The sequence below is a fragment of the Ptychodera flava genome, chromosome 21, assembly GCF_041260155.1.
Source record: "Ptychodera flava strain L36383 chromosome 21, AS_Pfla_20210202, whole genome shotgun sequence".
Taxonomy (NCBI): Eukaryota; Metazoa; Hemichordata; class Enteropneusta; family Ptychoderidae; genus Ptychodera; species Ptychodera flava.
In genome coordinates, this window is record NC_091948.1 from 1,286,750 (window position 1) to 1,312,677 (window position 25,928).

At 38.6% G+C, this 25,928-nt stretch overlaps 1 protein-coding gene across 3 annotated transcripts in view; it reads right to left on the reverse strand.

Annotated features, from left to right (window-relative positions):
- Nucleotides 1–25,928, reverse strand: part of LOC139121063 (semaphorin-3D-like) — a 138,179-nt gene that overhangs the window by 16,612 nt on the left and 95,639 nt on the right. For all 3 annotated transcript variants that reach the window (XR_011549216.1, XM_070685683.1, XM_070685682.1), the window contains one exon: nucleotides 18,911–19,462. Coding sequence is in view for 2 of the 3 variants with exons in the window: in XM_070685683.1 (XP_070541784.1) it covers nucleotides 18,911–19,462 (552 nt within the window). In the remaining variant the exon portion in view is untranslated. The remainder of the gene's footprint in view (nucleotides 1–18,910; nucleotides 19,463–25,928) is intronic.

Genomic DNA, 25,928 nt, shown 5'->3' on the forward strand with positions numbered 1-25,928 from the left:
CCTTTTTTGGCACTAATTTGTATATTTTCAACAATATCAAAAAATCAAAAAAGCACAATTATTTCAGGTCAGCCCAAAGTACTTACATGCTAATTTTTTATGTAATCTGCTCAGTGGTTATTGAGATTTTCAATTTTGACTGTTTTTACATTTTTTCACTTAATTTGCATATTTTTGGCAATGACAACTTCATTTGAACAAAATCTCATCTACAGCCCATCATCCATGTACACACCAAATATCAAGATGAAATGCGCAGCGGTTTTGGAGTTTTTGATGTTGACGGACAGACATACAGACATACAGACATACAGACATACATACATACAGACATTTCCCTAGCCTATAAGAATAGCTTCCATTGCCATATATACATATGGCTATGGGAGCTAAAAAGGGGGGTTAGAAATTTCCCAAAACTATATAACCGCCGCTCCGTTTGGCTCCATTTTCGGAATCGGAACCTTGGAACCAGTCTGAATATCGGTACCAAATATCAACGCAGTCTTCAGCAGTTTTTGACTTTTTGTCGTTTACGGAAAATGGACCACATCTAACACCGGTTGAAACTACCCCTATATCACAACTTCCAGTTGTGATAATAAAAGGGAACCAAAAAAGTTCAAGTCCCCCTTACAGGCAGAGCAAAATTTTCAAGTTCCCCCTCTACTACCCCGAAAATTTTCGAATCCCCCCTGAATTCCTCCAGTTTCCCTCCCCTTACCATTTTTTGTGAACGCAGCCTTAGGTACTCAAACTCATCAGATAATAGACTAAATTACTACCCTTGCTTGCTTGGCGAATTAGGCAATCAAACTGGTCAGATAATAGATGCAACACAGTGTTAAAACTGTCAAGATTGTCAAAGGACAAATATATGGCATGGCGAAGAAGGAAAAGAAATCGTTACAAAACCAGGGTGCTAACACTATAGGGAAAAATGCGAGACTAGGGCGAGAAAGTGATGCTTTCTCGCAATTGGTGAGAATCTCTTGTCATTCTCACTGCTACCGGTGAGAATTCAAAAATTCTCACCGGTGAGCAATGAGAAATGCTTTCCTTGGTGAGATTCTCACGGGCTAGAATGAAAATTCTCACCAAGCACTGTGAGAATGGTAATTTTTTCGGTGAGAATCAACCAGACTCATTGTTCACTGGTGAGAATTAACCAGATTGATTCACACCAGTGAACAGCACTGTCTGGCTGATTCTCACCAATGAATGGTGAGTCTGGTTGATTCTCACTGTAAAAATTACCATTCTCACCGTGCTTGGTGAGAATTTCCATTCTCACCGGTGAGAATGTATTATCTCACTTAAGAGTTGATTTCTCACTGATCACCAGTGAGAATTCAAAAATTCTCACCAGTAGGAGTGAGAATGACAAGAGATTCTCACCAATTGCGAGAAAGCGTCACTTTCTCGCCCTAGTCTCGCAATTTTTCCCTATAGTGTAAAATAAGTCAAAGACTCAAAGCTGCAAAGAAAGGTTGGTAGTATAAATCTTTATTAGCAATACATATCATAGCCAAATGTATTAATGTAATAAAATAAACCATAGCAACAAGAACCTTGTGCTTAGACACCCCTACCCCCTTCCCTATCCCTGGGGACGGATTTTTTGTGCGATCCCCTATGGTCTCATGCAAAGTTTTATCACTACGTTGCATCTATTTATCTGATGCATTTGATTGCCTACCCTGGGAAAGCAAGCATGGGTAAATTACTAATCTGTGGATGCTGTCACCAGATTATCACTGAATGAACTTTGACAAAGTCAACAATAAATGCACTAGCAAGGGTATAACAGAGGGAAGGGGAAATTCTGAAAAGCCATGTCCATAGAAACCTACTGCAGTATGCAGTATGGGTATATTGCGATTTTGTGATTAACGGAATCTCTGATATTTATCACCATTCAGGCAGAAAACTATACATGTAAAACATTCAACAATTGTAATACATTGCCATTCAAAAACTAATTGCAATTTTCAAAAATTAAAAAAAAACCTTGCCCCCACTGCAAACTGACGTCTACCGGCAGAAATTTCCAATCTACGTGTGGCTGTTACTGCTGAAATTCACTTTGTCTGTTTCAAGACCTCTCCTCAGAGATAGTGGCTATGAATTCCATGTGTGAAAATTTAATGGGGTAACACTAGACCGTTCGAGACAATTTGAGTACACGCTACGTCATACAAGTAATTACACATTATATTACCATGCCCTGGCTGTCGCATTTTGATTGGTCGAGCTGAACCACGTGACTGACCACAAATACACAGTAATGGTCTGTTTACATGCCCGTGAATATGAATAATAAGATTAACAACTCAAAGAATTGTAACTTACAGCTCAAACATAAATCATAATCAATCACAAAATAAAATGGAGCACTTGTGGGCCAAGTTAAGATACTTTTTTCTGAATAATCTCCGGATTTGCCAGGTTTTTATAGCACGCGTGACATTTTGTTGCGTATTGCTCAGTTCTGGGGCCCTGTTGTCGTTCGCTCCGGATATTTTCACAAATTTGACGGTTTTTTCGGTTCGTTGATAATATAATGGAAATAACAGACTCCGCTCTGACCATTAACATTTATTTATGGGCACTGGCTCGAGGAAAACCAAATTAACGGGCTTGGCAAGCCTTGCCCGTTAATTTTTGCTTTCCTCTCGCCCTTGCCTATAAATAAACGTTAATGGTCAGTGCGTCGCCCATTATTTCTATATTCACGTTTTCTGTCGGCCTCTCAATCGAAAAGGCAAGTCGTGAGTAAAGATTGAGAATACGATAAATATTTTATTCTGATTTCTCTCACAGCAGTCCAAGTTTTGCCTCAAACCACGCCGGCCAAGGGTGTAGGCTCACTACATGCGCATACGTCCATATTCAAACATGGTTTACCATACGTACGTGCACGATACTGCCGAAGTCAGCCTAACTAAATTTTGTAATCGCCTTAAAAAATTTAAAAACGTTGTGTCTTGGCAAATGAATTTGAAGGATCAGAATATCGATATTTGCTTTTGAAAAGATCTCGGATGTCGGAAAATATTTTGATACTCGAGCCTTCGAAACAACCACAACCAGGGGTAATGTACACAACATAGAACGGCTCACTGCAACACTATAGGGAAAAATTGCGAAACGAGAGCGAGAAAGTGATGCTTTCTCGCAATTAGTGAGAATCTCTTGTTACTCACACTGCTACTGGTGAGAATTCAAAAATTCTCACCGGTGAGCAATGAGAAATGCTTTCCTTGGTGAGATTCTCACCGGCTAGAATGAAAATTCTCACCAAGCACTGTGAGAATGGTAATTTTTTCGGTGAGAATCAACCAGACTTATTGTTCACTGGTGAGAATTAACCAGATTGATTCAAACCAGTGAACAGCACTGTCTGGTTGATTCTCACCATGAATGGCGAGTCAGGTTGATTCTCACTGTAAAAATTTCCATTCTCACCGTGCTTGGTGAGAATTTCCATTCTCACAGGTGAGAATGTATTATCTCACTTAAGCAGGTATCTACGACCCCTTATAAACAGGAAGTGAGACTGAATCTGAGACTCTCAAATTGAAGAAGATATTAAATGCGACCTCATTTGCGGTTATATCTGAGACTCTCATTCATTACAGTAAACAGTAAATGCGACTTGATCTGAGACTGTACCTGAGACTCTCAATTACCTTTCACATGACAAGTGCGACTGGCGCTGAGACTAGAACAAGTAGCAATTGAGACACCAGACCACGGTTTGTTGAAGGACCGTGCACAGGTCCTTGAAAAAATGATCACGGAGTACGGCGTGTCTACATACAATACTCTTTATCAATCATGTATATTCGAACTACGCTGTTGCATGACGCACCGTATAGACACGGTCCCTGGAGGACGTGGTATGGAGAGGAAGGCCTATGATTACGGAAAGGTAACTCAGTTCTTTATACAATCGATTTAGCTGGTGTATTTATATAACACATTCAGAATATTGATAAAATATGGCGAATAAAACCGATAGATGGGTACTAAGACATAAAACTAGCGAAAATAGAGAAAGACTGTACTAACGTCAGATGCGCACACGCCGTATCGGCCATTGTTGATGCCATACTGTTTATCGAACCTTCAACGTCACGCCCAGTCATGACGTACTTTTACCTTTGACCTTGTTATGTAGGTCATTTCCCCACACTCATCATGACCTGAGTTCAATTAGTCTAGAACATTCTCAAGGTCACTGCCCTTGATGACCTCACACAACTTGAATTCAATTAGTCATGTTTGGAATGTTCTGGAAAGTTGATTAGTTGTGTAAGGGAGATAATTTTAGAACAGTAATTAGCATGTCAATAAAAGTTCTAGATTGTTCTTATATGCCTTTATAAAAGGGACGTGCACAGCTTCCAGTCAGACTTTTGGGGATCGTGTCTCTTGTGTGTTACTAAACTCCAGCAGTAGTCATTCTCAAGACTTTCCAGACCTTCACTGCCAACGCTGGATTTACTCTGTGGACTTTGTGCAACTTCAAGCCTGCAAGCCAAAGGACTGTTCATTCATCCGACTGACTGTTACAACTCTGAGACTGGAGCTTTGCCGTCCCAGCTGAGATAAGTAGTCTGTACACTTTTAAAGCTTGTACTCTATCCCTGACTTAGTAATTTGTTTTATTTTCGTAATAAATTTTGTTTAAACGTAAACTGCTGAGTTCACCCTTTTGTTCGTATCCTCTGCACGTAACAAATTGGGGGCTTGTCCGGGATACGAACATTTTGAGCCGTTTGACAACATTTTGCCAGCCTTTTCAAAACTACTGTATACTGTGAACTCAGCGAAATTTAATCATGGCGGAATTTAAACCAGAGGAAATGGATGACCTTGATCAGGACACATTTGATTCCCTCAGAAAAGACGACCTCATAGCACTGGCCAATTTCCTTAAAGTAGAAGTCAAAAGATCCACGCGCAAGAGGGAAATACAGTACATTATTGCAAAACATTTAGTTGATTTAGGCCAATTTGAGGAATCCACCTTGAAAGATTATGAGCCCGAGTCTACTTTTGAACTAAGAAAACTAGAAATACAGGCAGATTTGGAAATTAAGAAAATGGAATTACAAATGAAAGAAAAAGAAAGGCAGGAAAGATTAGACATGGAAGAAAGACAGAGAGAAAAAGAATTGCGATTAGAAGAACAGCGATTGCAGGTAGAAATAAAACGTTTAGAGCTTGGACAGTCAGGAAAATTCTTCCTTCAGACAAGTTTGACATCACTAAGCATTTCAGGTTAGTTCCCCCTTTCCAAGAAAAGGATGTTGATAAATATTTCCTTCATTTTGAGAAAATTGCTCAGAGTCTGAATTGGCCTAAGGAGTCCTGGTCTATGCTTTTGCAGAGTGCTTTGGTGGGTAAAGCCAGAGAAATTTACATTCAGTTGTCAGTAGAGCAGGCTTCAAATTATGATTCTGTGAAGGAATTAATTCTCAAGGGTTATGAGTTGGTGCCTGAAGCGTACCGTCAGAAATTTAGGGATTGTGAGAAGGTGAAAGATCAGACTTACGTGGAATTTGCTCGAACAAAAGAACAACTGTTTGATCGTTGGTGTTCTTCTGAAAAGGTCAGTCAGAATTATGACAAATTACGACAACTTGTTTTGATTGAGGAATTTAGAAGGTGCACCGGAGTGACATCAAGACGTTTATCAATGAACAAAAGGCAGATACATTGGAGGGTGCTGCACGTTTGGCCGATGATTATTCATTGACCCACAAATCTTCATTTCTCAGCAAACCATCCCAGTCCTTTTCATACAGAAACAATGCAGGTAAATTTAACTCCTCCTTTTCATCCAAGAATTTCTCAAAGGAGAGTAGGAAATCAAATGAAAGCAGTTCACACAGTTCAAGTAACACTCCCACATCATCAGATCCCAAGTCTCAATCTCCTTCTGACAAACAGTTTGGTACACTTTCTTGTAATTATTGTAAGAAAGACGGCCATTTAATGTCAGAGTGTTTCAAATTGAAAAGAAAACGTGAAGGTCAAAGTGGTCAAAGTGGATCTAAGCCAACCGGCTTTATTTCTTCATCAACTCAATTAGAGTCTAATAATGTGTGCAACACATTTTCTGAGGTTAAACCCCTCTTATCCCCAATTAATGAGGTCAAGGTCAATTCTTCAAGATAGCATTATGGGTATTTTCGAGCCATTTATTCATAATGGTTTTATATCACTTTCTAGTGATTTTTCTTCCGCTACCCCTGTCAAAATTTTAAGAGATACCGGGGCTTCCCAGTCTCTTTTGTTGGCAGATACCCTGCCGTTTTCTGAAAAGTCATTTTCAGGTTCTAAAGTTCTTATTAAGGGGGTAGATTGTAATGACTACATTCCTGTTCCTCTCCATAATGTATATTTGTCTTCGGACTTTGTTTCTGGACCTGTGACTTTAGGTATTAGGCCTTTTTTGCCTTTTGAAGGGATTCACCTTCTTCTTGGAAACGACCTTGCTGGGGACAAGGTCATTACTAATCCACTTGTGACTGATAATCCTAGTTTAGATCAGAATCCAGAGCCAATAGAGGAAGAAATTCCCGGTCTTTTCCCTTCGTGTGCCATTACTCGAGCCATGTCAAAGAAAACTTCCGAGAATCAAAATACTCTCAAAAATAATGTCACAGATGTTGACTTAAATGACACCTTTCTCAGTCAGGTGTTGACACGGAGCATTCCGTTATCCCTCATGGATTTGAAACTTCCAGTAAAACTTCTGCTGACCAAAGTCAGACATTTTCTAGATCAAATCTCATTGCAGAACAACACAAAGACCCAGATATTTTGTCTTTGTTTGACAGGGTAGATGATGAAGGTAAAACTTCAGATAGCTCTGTTTCCTATTATACAAAATCTGGTATTCTCATGCGTAAATGGAGACCTCCAGATGTTTTGGTTGATGACGATTGGGCTATAAAACATCAAATTGTGGTTCCAAAGCCCTACCGTGCTGAAATATTGCGCCTGGCCCATGAAACCCCCTGGGCTGGTCACTTAGGAGTCAGGAAAACTTATCATAAAATTCTCAGTCACTTTTATTGGCCTAATCTCAGGCAGGATGTAGCACATTCTGTAAAACTTGTCACACATGTCAAGTGGTAGGAAAGCCAAATCAGACCATTCCAAAGGCCCCTTTACAGCCAATTCCTGCATTTCAAGAACCATTTAGTAGGATACTAATAGACTGTGTTGGGCCCCTACCAAAAACAAGATCAGGAAATGAGTACATGTTGACAATTATGTGTACATCAACCCGGTTCCCAGAAGCCATACCACTGAGAAACATAAAGACAAAGACTATAGTGAGAGCTCTAGTCAAATTTTTCACTTTATTCGGCCTCCCTAAATGTGTCCAGTCCGATCAAGGCTCCAACTTTATGTCTGGTATTTTTCAACAAGTAATGGATCAGCTAGGCATTAAACAGTATAGGTCATCCGCCTATCATCCAGAAAGTCAGGGTGCTCTTGAGCGATTTCATCAACTTTGAAAAACATGATTAGGACCTACTGTTTTGACACAGAGAAGCAGTGGGATGAAGGAATTCATTTTTTGCTCTTTGCTGTTAGAGAGTCAATTCAGGAGTCTCTTGGTTTTAGCCCATTTGAGCTTGTATTTGGACATACAGTCCGTGGCCCACTTAAGCTCGTTAAAGAGAAATTCCTATACGACGATGATGATTGTCTGAATATTTTGCAATATGTGTCAGATTTTCGTACAAAACTCTCTAAAGCATGTGAATTAGCCAGAGAAAATCTTGAGTCATCTCAGCAGTCAATGAAAACCAAATACGATAAAAAACACCTCAAAACGGAAGTTTGAACCAGGTCAAAAAGTTCTTGTTCTACTTCGGTTCCTGGCAAACCACTCCATGCTCGTTACTTTGGGCCATACCTAATTGATAAGAAATTGAGTGATTTAAATTACATCATAATAACACCTGACAGGCGAAAACAAAAACAGCTATGTCACATAAATATGCTTAAGCCATATTCGGATAGGGATAATCCTACTATAACTCAGCCTGTCAGTGCAGTCAGTTCAAACCATTATGAAGATAGTGATACTGAAACTGACTTGAGTGATAATACTCTAAACTCAAAGCTGGGCTCGGTCAAGCTTCAGAACTCAGAAATCCTGGAGAAGCTGGAGTCTACAAAGTTGGCACACCTCCAGCCAGAACAACAACAACAGGTGAAAGAACTGCTCCACGAATATAAACACCTGTTTCAAGATGTTCCAACGAGGACAAACGTCATCTATCACGACGTTGATGTTGGGGACAGTAAGCCTGTAAAACAACATCCATACAGACTGAATCCACCAAAAGCGAAATATCTCCAGGAAGAAGTCAAATACCTGCTGGACAATGACTTTATTGAACCCAGTAAAAGTAACTGGAGTTCGCCGTGCATACTTGTTCCCAAATCAGATCACAGTTATCGTATGTGCACGGACTTTAGGAAGGTCAACACTTTAACAAAGACAGACACTTTCCCAATCCCGAGGATTGATGACTGCATCGACCGAGTGGGAAAAGCCAAGTATGTGACAAAATTTGACCTACTGAAGGATTTTGGCAAGTCCCTCTGACGGATCGTGCTCGTGAAATATCCGCCTTTGTTACACCAGACGGATTGTTCCAGTACAAGGTGATGCCATTCGGAATGAAGAACTCTCCGGCAACGTTCCAACGGATGATCAACGACATCATATCGGGCTAGACGGGTGTGCCGCTTACGTTGACGACGTCATCCTGTATAGTGACACCTGGGAGGAACACATCAAGCTCATGCGGAAGTTCTTTGAGACTGAGCAAAGCAATGTTGACTGTCAACCTTGCCAAATCTGAGTTTGGTTGGGCAAGGGTAACTTACCTCGGACATACTGTAGGACAGGGTGAGGTAAAACTGTTGATGCTAAAATCAGTGCCATTTCAAGTTTTCCCATACCAAACTGCAAACGACAACTGATGCGCTTTCTCGGTATGGCTGGTTACTACAGAAAATTCTGTCCAAATTTCTCCACAATTACTGAGCCTTTGACTAACTTACTTAAAAGAAAGTAAAGTTTGTTTGGTCAGAGCAATGCCAACAGGCATTTGATACACTTAAAGCCATACTGCAAAGTGCCCCAGTGTTGTCTGCACCAGATTTCACTTTGCCATTCAAATTAGCTGTGGATGCTAGTGATACAGCTGCTGGTGCTGTTTTATTGCAAGAGGATAGTCATGGTGTAGATCATCTGTTTGCTATTTCACGCAAATTTAACAAATCCAGAGAAACTACTCTACAATTGAAAAAGAGTGTTTATCTTTGATATTAGCTTTACAGCATTTTGAAGTTTATGTTACTTCTTCAAATCAGCCAATAGTGGTTTATATTGATCACAACCCTCTTGTTTTTCTGCAGAAATTTAAAGGCAAAAATCAGAGATTGCTAAGATGGAGTTTAATGTTACAGGAGTTTAATCTTGACATTAGACATATCAAAGGCAGAGACAATTTAATTGCAGACTGTCTCTCTCGTATTTAGAGTTTATTTGTTCACACTTTTAAGATTACATTTGTAAAAGAAAGATTTTTCTTTGAAAAATTTTCTTTTTTGAAGAGGGGGTGTGTTATGTAGGTCATTTTCCCCACTCATCATGACCTGAGTTCAATTAGTCTAGAACATTCTCAAGGTCACTGCCCTTGATGACCTCACAACCTTGAATTCAATTAGTCATGTTTGGAATGTTCTGGAAAGTTGATTAGTTGTGTAAGGGAGATAATTTTAGAACAGTAATTAGCATGTCAATAAAAGTTCTAGATTGTTCTTATATGCCTTTATAAAAGGGACGTGCACAGCTTCCAGTCAGACTTTTGGGGATCGTGTCTCTTGTGTGTTACTAAACTCCAGCAGTAGTCATTCTCAAGACTTTTCAAGACCTTCACTGCCAACGCTGGATTTACTCTGGACTTTGTGCAACTTCAAGCTTGCAAGCCAAAGGACTATTCATTCATCAGACTGACTGTTACAACTCTGAGACTGGAGCTTTGCCGTCCCAGCTGAGATAAGTAGTTGTACACTTTTAAAGCTTGTACTCTATCCCTGACTTAGTAATTAGTTTTATTTTCGTAATAAATTTTGTTTAAACGTAAACTGCTGAGTTCACCCTTTTGTTCGTATCCTCTGCACGTAACAACCTTCATGAAGTTTCACATTCATTTGAAAATTTCGTATTAACTTTTTGACTTCATGATGTCCAGCTTGCTTTGTAATTCGAAAAATATTAAAACACTTGCTCATTTTGCTGTTGATGTCCATAATAGTTCGAAGAATTCATACATCGACGAATTTGCAAATTTCGTGTCACGTCGAGCAGCTGCAGTCGCTTCGACAGCTATCGAGCACAAACGATGAAAAGCCCGAATGTAAATGACGCGATTTTCAGTTGTCGTTACAAACAAAATTTCATTTCTGTGAGAAACTCCACGATGACGTTTCGAAGATCAAATGGGAAATGACTATTCTCTGTGCTCCGATCGATCCGCCTAAGTAGATTTTACGTCATCAGATGTTCAGAAATCTATCGTCAGTTCACGGAGCTTTTCTCGTCTTTCAAAAAATATTTCGAGTTGTATAAAGAGTACCAAGGAAGCGTGAAATCACATTGAGTGAGTTTTGTCATCAGCTGTCAGCTAATCGTTTTCCAAAAGTGGCTTTTTGGAGTACATGAGCTTAATACTAGTACTCTTTCAGAGGGCATGAAAAGGATAGGTGTGTATAACTCTTGAACTATTCCAATAACCGTTGTTAGTGTGAGAATGACGTGATATCAGCTTAAGCCAATCACTGATTGAGCGCATATTTTTCATATGGAAGGCCGCGGGAGGCTCAAAGAAAATGTACGTCATCCATTAACCTCAGTCAAAATTAGCACTTTCTCACTTGTCAATGGACCCACAAAGAGAGACCGCCTGAACTAGGAAGTGATATGTAAATGAGTATGATTCGATGACGTTCCTGTCGGCAAACATTTCATCTCACTTGTACCATTGCAGCTATAAAAAATCTTTTGTACCTCCATGCTATCACTTTGTGTACGGAGTGTGAATATCAATCAGTCAATCAATCTTTATTACATCACAGACCCTAGTTTTTCTCAAATGTTGAACTCAACTAACACTATATTCAAAATGCGACGAAGTACAAAATCAAAACACATTCAAAAGGACAACAAACTATCCAAATTTACGAAGTTTACCGGGTAAACCGGGATCAATTATACCGACGTATTTTTTCCTCGCGACTTGCAGAAATTTTCCAACCTGGTAAGTATTTAGCTTTGTCCCGTGTGCTGGGTTATGTACATGTAAACTAATGACAAAAGTTTAGTATTTTCTGTAAATCGATAAGCCTTTCGAACACGAAAGATTCGGATATCTGAAACTCAACAGTAGCTACGCAGCTCGAAAGTTATTCTCCGACAGGACAGGAACATTGGTCAAAGCCAGATTTCGCATGGTAGCTATGGAAACAAGCTGTTCATTCTCAGAAAGCATGCAATGTACTTCGTACTGCTGATACTGTCATGGTCCGTGGGCTGTTGCCGTCCCTACACACCGTCAATTGCTAACAATCACAGGATTCAATCACGTGTGTCATCAAATTTTGATACATGAATTCTACCAATCATCAACCCCTTAACACATTAAAACAAAACAATGGTTGCGGCTACGGGTTCAAGGACATTCTCGAGGAGGCACCATCATTGTTTTGACTAGTTTTATATGGGCGATCTGCGTACGGTCGCACATCAAACCGACAAATGTTCGCTTAGATAAAAATATGATGTACGAAAAGTTTTTTATTCAACTAACTGAGTCATCGCCTTTGTTATCGCCTAAACATCCTCAGGGTTTTTTTCGGAGAGACTGCAACATGGATATCCTCTAATGCATAGAGTACGGCTGTTCATCCAATATATTTATTCACTGTTTCAAAAAAAAACATCTCGTCAGATATGTGCTTCGGCGATCGGACCAAGTTTTTGTACGTTGGTCAGAAATAAATGACAATATAGGTTAAATGGATATTACATCTGTAGAATTAGGACAGAGTATTGAAGATGAAATTACTTTCATCGATCGAAGAATGAATATCGAATCATAGACGGGAGAATTGAGACAGGCCACTGTCTATAGTTTATCAATTGTGAACAAAAGTATTTCGATTAATTGACTAATGCAAACAGAAAGGAAATTTCATTCAACTTGAAAAAGTCACTGCTTTTCCTTGACATCGGATTCCATGGCAATGGAGCAACACACGATGTCGTTAAGGCCTCAAAAATCTTTTAATACGGCAAGATTAAGACGATAATAATAATACTTTTCACGACAGCAAAATCTAAAAGAACTTGAATATGAACTTTACATGACAGTTCTGTGGAAGAAACGATTAGATATGGCGGCGTTCTTGGTACAGCGTCTACGCAAGAATGCACTATGGCTTGAGTGACATACCAGCGGGCACAGGCGCTCGAACTGGGTAGTCTGCTAAATAGATCGCTTTTCGGCTCGATCTATCGATCCCGTAGTCGACATGCCCGCACTGCAACCTAAACGAGTGTTTAGGTTGTAGTTTTGGGCATATCGACTATACGGGATCGATAGATCGAGCCAAAATCGATCTATTTAACAGACTACAGAGCGTCCGTGCTTGCGGGTCTGCACTGCGGTCGCTCCATCTAATTACAATGCTGTGCCGTATCTAACATGTTTACATCGCAAACGTTTACCGATTCACACCTGTATCGCGTCCTTTTTGATTGTCATCTTACAGACCTTTGTTATCCAGCAATCCCGCACCCCGCTCGGCTTTGATGGAAAGTAACTTAAATAATCACCGCAATTCCGAAACGTCTGAGACAATTGCGAATCAAGAAAACGATCAAACTTGTGAAACACAGTCACTACCCCACGTAATGCCTTCATCTTTGGATGCGCCAAATGGTGTTAACTTGCATGTTGTTTTAGGAAAGTATGTATATTATAAAATCAAAATGAATAGATGGGTATTTTCTATAATAAAAGCTCGGTTACATTTTAGCTTCGACCAGATCCCACCCGTCCGTTCAGACTGTTTTGAAACATTCCCATATTCGTCATGTCTTTTGAGCTGAACAAGGGTGAACTTTTGAGCTGGCAGGTTCTCCAGCGTGTGCCGATGCCACGCGAACGACGGACCTTCCACATTTACGTCAGGAAGTGAGTCAGTCACATGCACATGTCACATGTCAGTCGCAAGAACAGTCGCACTTGCTGTTTTAGACTTGGTTCAAGTCGGTGAATTTTAAAAAAATAAAATCATTTATAATAGTTGCTCTTGTGTCTCTCCTATTTCGTACAAACCTATCCGGAATTTGGCAGCTCACGCCAGGTTTTCCCAGCGATTGAATGCGTCACGTTTGAGTCTGCGCAGTAGTGAGTTAGTTTCTGCCGGATTGATTCCGGGTGAAACTCCGCTGTATAGCGTTCACTCCACTCATCGCGTTCACCCTACTCATCGCGTCCACTCACGCGCGCGTTTCACATGAAAGCAAAATACAAATCATTGCGTTCACTCCACCCAAACATTCACAAATCACAGACTTGAACCAAGTCTATTGCTGTTTGTACGTTAAATGAGAGTCCCAGACACGGTCTCAAATTCACTCGCAAATATACATCCCCGAGCGAAATGCGAGTCTCAATTACAGTCGCAAACGTGATCGCACTTTGACTCTTCTATGAACTGAGAGTCTCAGAATCACTCGTATTTCTTATTCATTTTGGGTCGTACATACCTCCACTTAAGAGTTGATTTCTCACTGATCACCAGTGAGAATTCAAAAATTCTCACCAGTAGGAATGAGAATGACAAGAGATTCTCACCAATTGCAAGAAAGCGTCACTTTCTGGCCCTAGTCTCGCATTTTTCCCTATAATGGCAAACAAATTCCGTTGCCATCAAAACACACTAAAAAATAGTGACAATGTCACTGTTTGCTCCCAACAGTTATCAAAACAAGCCAACAATTGTATGAAACATGGACATACATACTGACAGACTGACATACACAGACTGGCACTGAGAGTGATGACATTGGCCCTAAAGTGTGCCTTGGCCTATGGAGAGTGATATAACAGACAGCTGCATGTAATGATAAAATAATTAAATATAGGCGAACAGGCACTCAGGGTGAATATGTTACAGCAATTTGATTAGTTTCTTTTCCTTTTTTACTTCTGTGATAATTTTTAAGACAATCAATCTGCAAGGCAGTTCATGTATTGAGAAATATGTTATCTTTTACAAGCACACAGCAAACTGTTCTTGATTAATTCATTTACAATATTTGACATAGACTGAAATACATAACATGCAACCAATGTTTACATTTTGCCCATACACCAGATACATGGAGAGATTTCAACATACAATCATTAACTCAGAAACCCTACAGGGAAAAGTAAACATTGTTTTCTTCCAGAACAACTGATGCATCCACTTCTGGAACAACTTACAAACTTACCCAACTACACAAGGATGATGACACAGAGATAAAGTTAAGAAATTTAACTGTGAACTTGACAATTCCTTTCAAATCCTTACCTAACTTGACACCTTAAACTAATATACACTGCATGGTTAATTGCTTGCAAAAATACATCAGGGTGGACCATTTGATAAAGGGGTGTCTGGAAGATTGATGAGGTACATTAACTTTTTATCCAATCCATTTTACACTCTTTTTTCCCACTCTCCCACCTTTTCTTTGGTCAAACCTTCTCTGGCTGATATTATTATTGACATTTGTTTGGAATTTTTTCAAAATCTACCAGGACCCCCCAGGATATCAAATGGTCCACCTATTTGTATTGACCATCTTTGAATGAGATATACAATGACCAGAGGGCAGAAAGTGTGTCAACTAGTAACTATTTACAACCTTGATACTCTTAAACATTGACAAAATTTTGGAATATATTTGTTGGAAACCAAACCGGCTTAATACGGCTAGTTTTCAATCGGGTTCGAACCCACAACATACGGCATCAGTCGCCTAGCGGAGAGGCCACAGAGAGAACCGCTCGGCTAAATCTCCACTCCCAAAAAAGAGTGGTTCAATAGCCGGCTAAGTTGTTACATTTTTCTGACTGAGACCGCTCCACACGTTGTAGAGTTCGTGAAGCACTCACGCACGCATGCTCACTATCATACATCGCACATACACACTTTATCGAAGCGAAGAAACGAATTTCATCGCTTTAACTGGGCGAACGATAACCTCGGGGACAATTCTGTCCACCAGCAGAGTTACAAACCCAGGGTAGAAAATACGGCTAGTTTTCAATCGGGTTTGAACCCACAACATACGGCATCAGTCGCCTAGCGGAGAGGCCACAGAGAGAACCGCTCGGCTAAATCTCCACTCCCAAAAAAGAGTGGTTCAATAGCCGGCTAAGTTGTTACATTTTCTGACTGAGACCGCTCCACACGTTGTAGAGTTCGTGAAACACTCACGCACGCATGCTCACTATCATACATTGCACATACACACTTTATCGAAGCGAAGAAACGAATTTCATCGCTTTAACTGGGCGAACGATAACCTCGGGACAATTCTGTCCACCAGCAGAGTTACAAAACCAGGGTAGAAAATACGGCTAGTTTTCAATCGGGTTTGAACCCACAACATACGGCATCAGTCGCCTAGCGGAGAGGCCACAGAGAGAACCGCTCGGCTAAATCTCCACTCCCAAAAAAGAGTGGTTCAATAGCCGGCTAAGTTGTTACATTTTTCTGACTGAGACCGCTCCACACGTTGTAGAGTTCGTGAAGCACTCACGCACGCATGCTCACTATCATACATCGTACAAACACACTTTATCGAAGCCACCGGGCTGTCATCGCTTTAACTGGGCGAACGATAACCTCGGGGACAATTCTGTCCACCAGCAGAGTTACCAATGATTTTTTTCACGGCATTTCAACACCAAATACACTTTATCATATCAAATGGTTACTAAATCACCACATTATATACTCTTAGTTCCAGTAGGTATACCGTACAATTACAAAAAAAAAATCTTAAAAATACAAAATGAAAGATATACCTGTAAAATTGACACTTCTGCAAAGTTGCCCCCAAAATTAAAAATTCCAGATTTCACCCTAATTTCAATATATCATATTAACATAAACCCTTGGAACGTGTACACTAAATATCAAAGCTACTATATCTGTAGTTTTAGGATAAAAAAATGTTGACCAAAAAGGCAAAAATTGCCCCCAAAATTAAAAAAATTGCCAGTTTCAACCTAACTTCAATACATTATATCGAGATAAATCTTAGATACCTGTATACCAAATATCAAAGCTATCAGATCAGTAGTTTTTGGATAAAAAAAAATTTGACCAAAAATAGGGAAAATTACCCCAAAATTACAAATATTATAATATCAATACAATGTGTACAAACTTGACTGAGGTCATCCTCAAGAACATGAATATTAACTTTAAGAGCAATCAGACGAGCGATTTCGGAGAATGAGATTTTTTGACGACAAAACGGAAAAAAATACCCTAAAAATACAAACATGCAAATTTCACCCCAATTTGTACACACATAATTTAGGATACCTAAAGGAATCTGCATACTAAGTTTAAACCCAATCTGACCAATGATTACTGAGTTTTAGCCATTTGCACGATTTTTCCTTTTTTCCCCTCATTTGCATATTTTTGGCACTGACATGTTCATTTGAACAAATCCACATCTCCACCACTAGGTGCACCTGTACACCAAATACTAAGATGGCAGCCATTGCGGTTTAGGAGTTTTTGATCTGGACGGACTAACAGACATACATATAAACATACTTACATACATGTACATACACACAGACACCATTTTGTCACCTTATAAGAATACCTCCCATTTGCATATATACATATGCACATATGGGAGCTAAAAATTATGTCAGTCCCATCAAATTATTTTTTTTTGCTGAGTAAACGATTGCTCTTTCTTTGACCCATAAATCCAACGTGGTTGTTTTTCTTTTTGTAGCCATATCGATCGTGTTCGCCCGAAAACAAATCAGAACACGCAAAAGTTTTTGACAATGCCAATTGACACCAATAAGAAATCGGCTACCAACAAGCCCCAGGTGCTGCGCCTCTGTAGCATAGTGCATCAAATGGTAGAATTGGGGCAGGAAGGAATTCACAACGTGCATAAAGATTATTCTTGCAGGCCGAGAATAGGGAGAACAGGCCGTGGCAAGACCTGTTTCAGACGGTGATTTGCTGCCGCTGACCGGCTATTTTTGACAGCCCTGTGAATATCAAATCACGATCTCCACTGAACACTATAATATACCTTGGCCGGGAGAACCATAAATTCCCACCACCATTATAGCATCTGCCTAACTGTCAGTGCGAAACACCGAATATGAAAATGTAAAGATTTGAGCGTTGGCGATATATCTTTGCAATTTGTTTGCTCCTCTGATCACGGTCATCGATAACAGTACAATCAAGCAGTTAATTAGCTGCAGGAAAGGAGCTTAAGGTACACACTGCAGCTAGAAATAGGTTTGCTTCCAAAGTACTCTGAGCAGGAAACAAACAGCCGGTGGCTACTTTCTTAATCCAAGTTGTTGTGCTAGTGAGGCCAAAAAAAAAAATATGTGCTGTTCCGATTACCCCACCTACCCCAATTTTAAACCCCCGACCCTAGACTTTTTAGAGCCTCGTAAACCCGGAAGTAAAAATAACGATATGAAAAAATGTGAAACGCATGAAATCACGCGAGAACTATGACAAATCGCGCGAATCACGCGAGAACTAATACGTCATTCTTATAGAAGTGATGCGCATGCCAGACGCTCATGAAAACTTGCGACATATCACTGACAGTTGTTGCACACTGAACGGTTCCGGTTTTCAAACTTTCTCAAAAAGTGTTGGGTCTAATTCAATAAAATTTTGATAAAAAAAATTCCAATTCAACTGCTCGTTCTACCATGGGATTTTTTTTGAAAATAAAGAAAAAAATTCATGTCATTTTAGTGCTCAAAATCAAGCATTATTTTTCGCCATACAGCGTGCCGTACTCCTGCACGCGCACATTTCTCAGCCACTACTTCCTATGTTAGAATGGAATGGCTCGTTACAGTATGTTGTTCAGTGCCGGCGTTATTGTAGGCAGGTTTTCGCTAAAATGCAGGGACAATTTTCTGTGATCGGAGTTAGTATACCAAACAGCAACTGTATATTAAATTTGTGGAAAGTTTGAAGCATTTCATGGCCGTTTTTTGATGTAATCTTTCATTTACATTCTTGTTGTCATTTCCGAACCGCGCCATGCACAGCGCGGCCATATTATGCAGGCCAAGTGAAAACCCAAATACCAAATATCAAAGCTGTCTGACCAGGGGTTATGAAGAAGATTTTTCATCAAAAACTCCTTTTTTGGCGCTAATTTGCATATTTTCGTCAATATCATAAAATTAAAGAAAAAAGTTTCTCATAATCATATTTTGCATCAACACAACAATATCAAATCAGTAAGTACTGCAGTTCTCAAGATATTTGAGTGGAGGGACACCTCACAAACGGACATACATACATACATACATACATACAGACTGACGACAGACGCTGGACGGATACCAATTCCCAATAGCTTCTATAGACTATAGTCTATAGTAGCTAAAAATTAGATGTTCTGATATATCGATTATATAACCTACTTTGCAATTACTTTTAGTTTTAGAATTTTATCACTTTTCATTCAGATAGACATGAAAGGATTGGTACTCACCTTTAAGAGACACCTTTGCTGATGCTGTCTTGGTAGTCACTCCATCTGTGATCTCACAGGTGTAAGTTACATCTGACTCTGTACTTACTTCGACTGCAAGCCAGCTGACTCCTCTCCGAGAATTTTCACACTTTACCACATTAGCCCACTGCACTCTTGATTCATTAGTGACTACCGATCCATCTGGAGTTTTCCACGTTATTGTGAAACCAGTCGGTCCATCTGCATTGCAAAAGAGGTTGACAACTCTTCCTTGGCAGGTTGCTTTGCTCTGACTTTCAAGCAGTGGGTCCAGGAAGACCAGCTTGCCGGCAGATTCTGTAAGCCATAAATTCATGGACTGAACAACATCTATGTCACCAGGACGCCTAGCTTCATACAGACCAGCATCTGATTCTTGAAAGTTTGTGATTGTAAGTCCTACTCCATCCAAATCGATATACTTTAAACCATCTGCATGGATGCTGACTGAATTCACTGTCCATTCCACATTTCGAACTGCACATGATATAATGAATGTTTGACCAAGCTGAACTTGTTTCGAGGTTTGTGCTGGGTAAAGAAATTGACAAGGAAACACTTAGCATATTCTTCATCAGAGTGAAAAATTTAGTGTATTTTCAACTGCAGTCTTGAATTTTCATTGTTCATGGAGAGTACTTTGTCATTTTCTACCATGTTTTCAAATTTTCAGTACATTAACAACCTTAACTTAAAGTAATTTGCATGTCATCTCGTCTGATAAAGAACAGAAAAAGACATGAGCAATCGCCAGGAGATAAAAATCAGAATTTTATCTATCATAATAAGCTGCAATTCTATCCTAAATCATCCTGAAAAAATGACTAATTATAAAAGTATCTAATCAATCAGCTCACTCATTTTCTGTTTATACACAAATTATTTTGAAAAAGTCAAAATCACGCAGTCAGCAGCACCATGTGCACTTTCTGTATGGTTAGATCTGTAGCTCTGGTTTACTATCCAACCCAAATATACCCCGAGCTACAGTTCTGCAGCTAAGTTTCCGGCTACACTCATTCGAAACAATGTTTGGAAATACACCAAGCATTGCAGGTATAAGGTGACTCCCTAGTTTACTGGAAAAGGTAGCCTAATTCAAAGCTTTGACTCCTCATCCTGCATCACATAACGTCATGTCCGCATTCTGCATGGCATAATGTTATGTCTGCATTCTGCATCACATAATGCCATGTCTGCATTTTGCATTGCATAATGGAATGTCCAAATAATCCCACTTTGCACCTCATCATGTCATATGGTAATTACGAATGTCAAGTCTTCATGTCCAAATGATATCATTTTGCATCTCATCGTGCAATGTCATGATAACAAAAGGCATGTCGTAATTACAAATAGCATAGCGTAATTTTTTGGCAGGGCCATACAAGTACCAAAGCACTGTTTGTTACTAATACCCATATTGGATTGGATTGTAAACATTCAAGTAGACATTAGTAATAATATAAATGGCATAGGGCTATGTCCTTTTACAAAATTGACAGAATTAGGTATGTCATGCCCTAGCCTTTGAAATGTCAAAATTCAACTAATTTGCAAGAAACTTGTCCAGGCATTTCTGAGCAATGGCTCTTGACATAAAAAAGTCAGAATGCCAGATATGAATCAAAAATGCCCCATGCTCAGTACAAAAGAGACTTCTTATAATTAGCTATTGACACTGCTATAAAATGGCTTTCTTGCCTGGTAAACTTTGTATGATCAGCATCTGCAGCAATTATTATCAGATTTAGTGCAGTCATTCAGGATATAGATCTCTAATTACAAACTGTTTAGCCTATTTGGGCTGCCCCCTAATCACAAAACGTCACTAAACAAATCAATAAATAATTTATCGACAGGATGTTGCCATACACTTTTACATTACTGGAAGATCAAAGTCTGTACCATGTTTTATCAAATTTGCTGTACCATTGCTAGACATACAGTATCATACTACCAGTAAATAGGAAAGTTCATTAAATATGCAAATTATAAATTATAAATTAATTAACATGATACTGATAAACATCTATATACACAGTTAAGGCAACATGAGCTCAACATCTATACCAAGTTTCAGCAAATCTGATGAAGTATTTCTTGACATATCAGCCTCGTTACAAAATTCATTAAATATGCAAATACAAAATTAATTGACATAATAACACTCAGTGTCTTTAAATGCTACTACTGTTCAACACTGAGGTCTACATCTGTACCACGTTTCATTCAAAGTTGGTGCATTATTTCAAGACATAGCACACTAATTAGGAAAGTTCATTAAATATGCAAATTAACAATTAATTGACATGATACTGCTTAATATCTTTACTCAGTATTAGAGTACTAAGAGATTAACATCTATACAATGTTTAATCAAAGTTGGTGCAGTACTTCTGGACAGAGCACTAATTAGGAAAGTTCATTAAATATGCAAATAAGCAATTAATTGACAAGATATTGCTCCATATTTATTCTTCACTAATTCAACGGTGTGCGCCTAACGTCTGTACAAAGTTTCATCACATTTGCTGCAGTTTGTCTAGACATATTTCCTTAATTACAGAAGTTCATTTAATATGCAAACTAGCAAGTAAATGACATGACCCTGCTAAGTATTTATGCACAGTTTTGGCTTCGACGTATATTATATATGTGTCCCAAGTTTCATCAAATTTGAGTCAGTATTTCTTGACATATTGTCCGAATTATGAAAATTTATTAAATATGCAAATTACAGCTCTGGTGTGTAAACATCTGAACTACAAATTCATTAAATTTTGGTATTTCTTGACACAGCACCCTAATTACAAAAATACCGTCAAGGACAGTGTGCTCATATTCGGTTGAATTGGTAAATTCAAGATATATTAACCAGAAAAACAAGAATGACAAAAGCAAGTAAGGTCTGCAACTTAGGTACTGGAGGTCATCTTTAGGAACATGCATATCAACTTCTATAGCAATGGGACAAGCAGATCCTACATACATAAAGCAAATGTCGACAAAAAAAATTAGCCAGAGAAGCTTGACAAAAAGAAAAGGTGGGAAAGTGGGGAAAAAAATAAAGAGTGGGAAAAATGTACAAGGGATCTGGTAAAAAGTAATGCTACCTCATCAATCTTCTAGCCCCTACCCCCTCCTGAATATCAAATGTTCCACCCCTTACATAAGACCACACATCGAATTGACCTTAGAAATTTGCTTGTTCTATTACGCGCGCATGCGCGATCTCTTAGCCAATGGGAGTTTGTAGTTTCAACTTGCAAAGTGTAGCGCCACCATCGACAGAATTCAAATCTTTCAACATTCGCTGATCACTGCGTCTCACGTGACTAGACGCAGCACGTAGTAAGACGCAGATACAGGCAAACCGCCATTTTGAAATGAGACAGTTTTTGGTCTCCCGGAAGTTGTTAATTGCGCATGCCCGCACATAGTGCATCATTTTTTGTCGCGTGCTTTTTAGTCTAATCTGGTAGCTGCCAATATTTCAAAACTTGTAAGAATGGTAATTAAATCCTTGGTTAAATTCTAGCCACGTTCGCATCATGAAACTGTGATAATTTTAGCGTTACTTCCAAATAAAATTGAACAGCCAATGACAGCGCCCATGATTCAACCAATCAGATTTCGTAATTCGATACATGGCGGTTTCCCGTTACCTGCCTCTTTGTGCTTGTCACTGAGGCGGGGACCAGCCAACTTTCAACAAGGCCTACCCCTTTTCCTAGCCGTTCTATCTGATATTTACTCCCATAACCCCCTATGTATCACTACTGAGCATGTGCAGAATGCACTATCAGTGACTAGGGTAACTGTCCTGTGCTGTACATCGAAAACCGGAAGAAAATCGGACCAATACTTCAGAAAATAGGTAGATTTTCGCAGTTTCTCAAATCTTTTCAACAAAAATCGTTATTTTCAGAATCTAAAAATTCCCTCCCTAAAAGTCTTTATAACAAGTCGGCCGTATTTTCCGTGCAAGACCAATATTTTTCCGTGAAAGATCGTGTCATGCTGAATCAAACAAGACGTGTCATGACCAAAACGATCAGCGGGTTTCAACGGCGTGATTTGGAATGGCGTGATGTTTACTTGGTTTTCAGCATTTCAGATAATGAACGACCGTGAGAAAAAAATAGGCAATACGTGTAGGATATGTTCCAGGAGTAAATTTAGCGTAGAAACCAGACTTAAATTAACATTGTTTAATATCATGGACGTCAACATACATAATTATTTAGGGCTAGACCAGCCAGACGCAAGTCGACCCACTATTTTACAATCGTATCATATAAATTGTAGGAAGATTTTGATGTGATTTAGATCTAAAACTGGTGACCGGTGACGGCAGCTTTTTACGAGTAATGTTCGTTGATTTCAAGCCACACAATGATGATTGCCAGTTGTGTTTTTCCAAACGTAATTAGATAGCGTGGAGACAAAATTTAAAACGTTGTTTTAACTTTTCTCATGAATTGACAAAGTGGTTTGTGCATGCTATCACGCTTACTGTGAACAATAAAAAACTGTCAAATGCATGGACATATACATATATTTATCATGAATATTTTTATCATGTGACAGCTGCTCATGCATTCCATTCAATCTACTGCACATTAAGGTGGCTGGAAAGGCTATTTTTGCACCAATTCTTTTCTCAGAGGTAATGTCAAGTTTCAAGTGTTAGAATCAAGATATTTAGTTCTAAATGTTCAGGATAAGTCTCTTAGTTAATACTTTCTCCAAAGAATATAAAAATTGTATATTTGCAGCAATGATTTTGAAATATGACACCAGTAAATATTAAAATTTAATTTTTCATATTTTTTTACATATTTGAATTTAATAATAATTGAATAGTATTAATTGTAAGATTTGTATGGCAGGATTTGTAAATAAAATTTGTTTTTATGATTTTACATGGGTTTACATATCAAAAAATAATCAAAAATTCTTTCAAATTTCAAAATGTGATTTTTTCAAAAAGTAAAATTGTGCCATACATATCTTATCTGTAACCTTGTTAATAGGCTGTAAAATTCCATGTCCATATCTCATTTCAAAGGTTGGATTAAATTGGTATATAATTATGTAGAAAAACTGTTATTCTGTTAAAAATGTTGAAAACAAGCCATATTTGCACCCCTCTTTTGAAGTCACAGAGCAGTATTTTTGGTTAATCTCACTTTGACACCTCTTTGACACTCAAAGAATCTAAAAATGCATTTACAATAGCAGTCACTCACTCTGAATGCAAGCACCACCTTGTCAAACTTTCCTGAAAAGCAGCAAATAATGACTTTCCCTTTTTAAACATTTTGTTAAAAGCTAGGGGATCTCTACCATAGTTAATACACTAAGGACTCCCCAACTTCTTCTTATTGGTCAGTTTTTCAAAAGTTTCAACAGGTTTAACTCTGCAATGCCTTGTGCCCAAATGTATAGTTTTTTTTATTCCACAGAGAATGTTGACTACTTTTATATTTTGATAGTTTTCTTGAAGTTTATAACTGACGCTCTAGCCTTTCCAACCACCTTAATAATATTAATGTTATTATGTTTCTCATATTTTTTTGCAGAAGCGCATATCAGTACAGTGCTATTGACCACTCTTATGGACTGGTGACAGACTTCGAAAAGAGGGAGTCCCACGTTTTGAATGCAGAGATAATACAATATTTGTTATGCAATAAATGTATGCAACTGAAGTAAGTACACCTATAAGGTCACATTTTCAATAAAAATAAATCATTGCAACTAGTACTGAGTTTGTTGGCAGTAAGTGACTGATACCACTGAAAGTGTGAGAGTGCACTGTTATGATGTTGAAAGAATGGCAAAATTCTCATGTAATTACTGTCTTCTGAGTTCACATGAAAGTCTTGAGCTGGTTATATGCCATGCCAGGCTGGTTCGCTTTTACTGTTACCTCCTCAAAGAGACAGATATGTATTATCAGATACAGCAGCTGCAGTTTGACTTCTGAAGGTATAAACAAACCTTCCTTCACCTTTTGCAGTATTTGTCTTTTTTTTTAGTTTATTTTGCTTGTAAGCCAGGGAGTACACTTTCACAAGGGAGCAGCCACAGTGAATTATGATGTCATCAACAAAACTGAGCATGCTCAGAACTCATTGGAGAAAAGGAAGTTCCCTCAACCAAACAAAGCTAATTTCTAATGGTTTAATGGGGAACAATGCGATGTGGACCAGCTGGCAGGAAATGTATTTACAACCTTGGGGATGTTTTAATTATGCTATGAGTGCTATCATTTGAATGTAAACAACACTTAAATTAGTTACAGATAGTGAAATTCCTTCCTCTGTGGGGGTTACGACATCTGGAATTATCCTGGATCCAAATTTCTCATCAGTTCTTGTGTGTCTTACATGCAAAAGTTGCAAAAATTGGTTCGCAATGAAAAAATTTACCTCAACTTTGTTTTCTGGATCAAATTTTACTACAAATTGATATTAAATATGACAAAATTATGTTCACAGCCTTCGAAACTCTCTCACAACATATCCTGGGTTGGTGTAGGTCATTTAAGGTCACAAACTGAGAAAATTACCTAAAATATAAAAATTTGGGGGTTTCCCAACACTTTGAGCAGAAAATTTATCTAATAACATCCCTCGGGACTTTTGTACCAAATTACAAAGCTAACAGACAAGTAATTTTGAGAACAAGTTTTCTTGACCAAAATGACAAAATTGTCTTAAAAATACAAATTTGTATATTCAGGACAATTTCCACATATCTAAGTATTGTCGACATCCCTGGACATCTGTACACCAAATATAAAAGCTGTCTGTCCAGGGGCTTTAAAAAGAAAATATTTTTAAGATATTTTGATTAAAAATGACAAAAATTGCCCAAAACAGTAATATTTCCAATTTTGTCGTAATTTCAACAATTAGAAGGGTAACACCCTTGCTATTATCCAATCCAAATTTGAGAGCCATTGGCTAGCGGTTTCAGAAAAGAA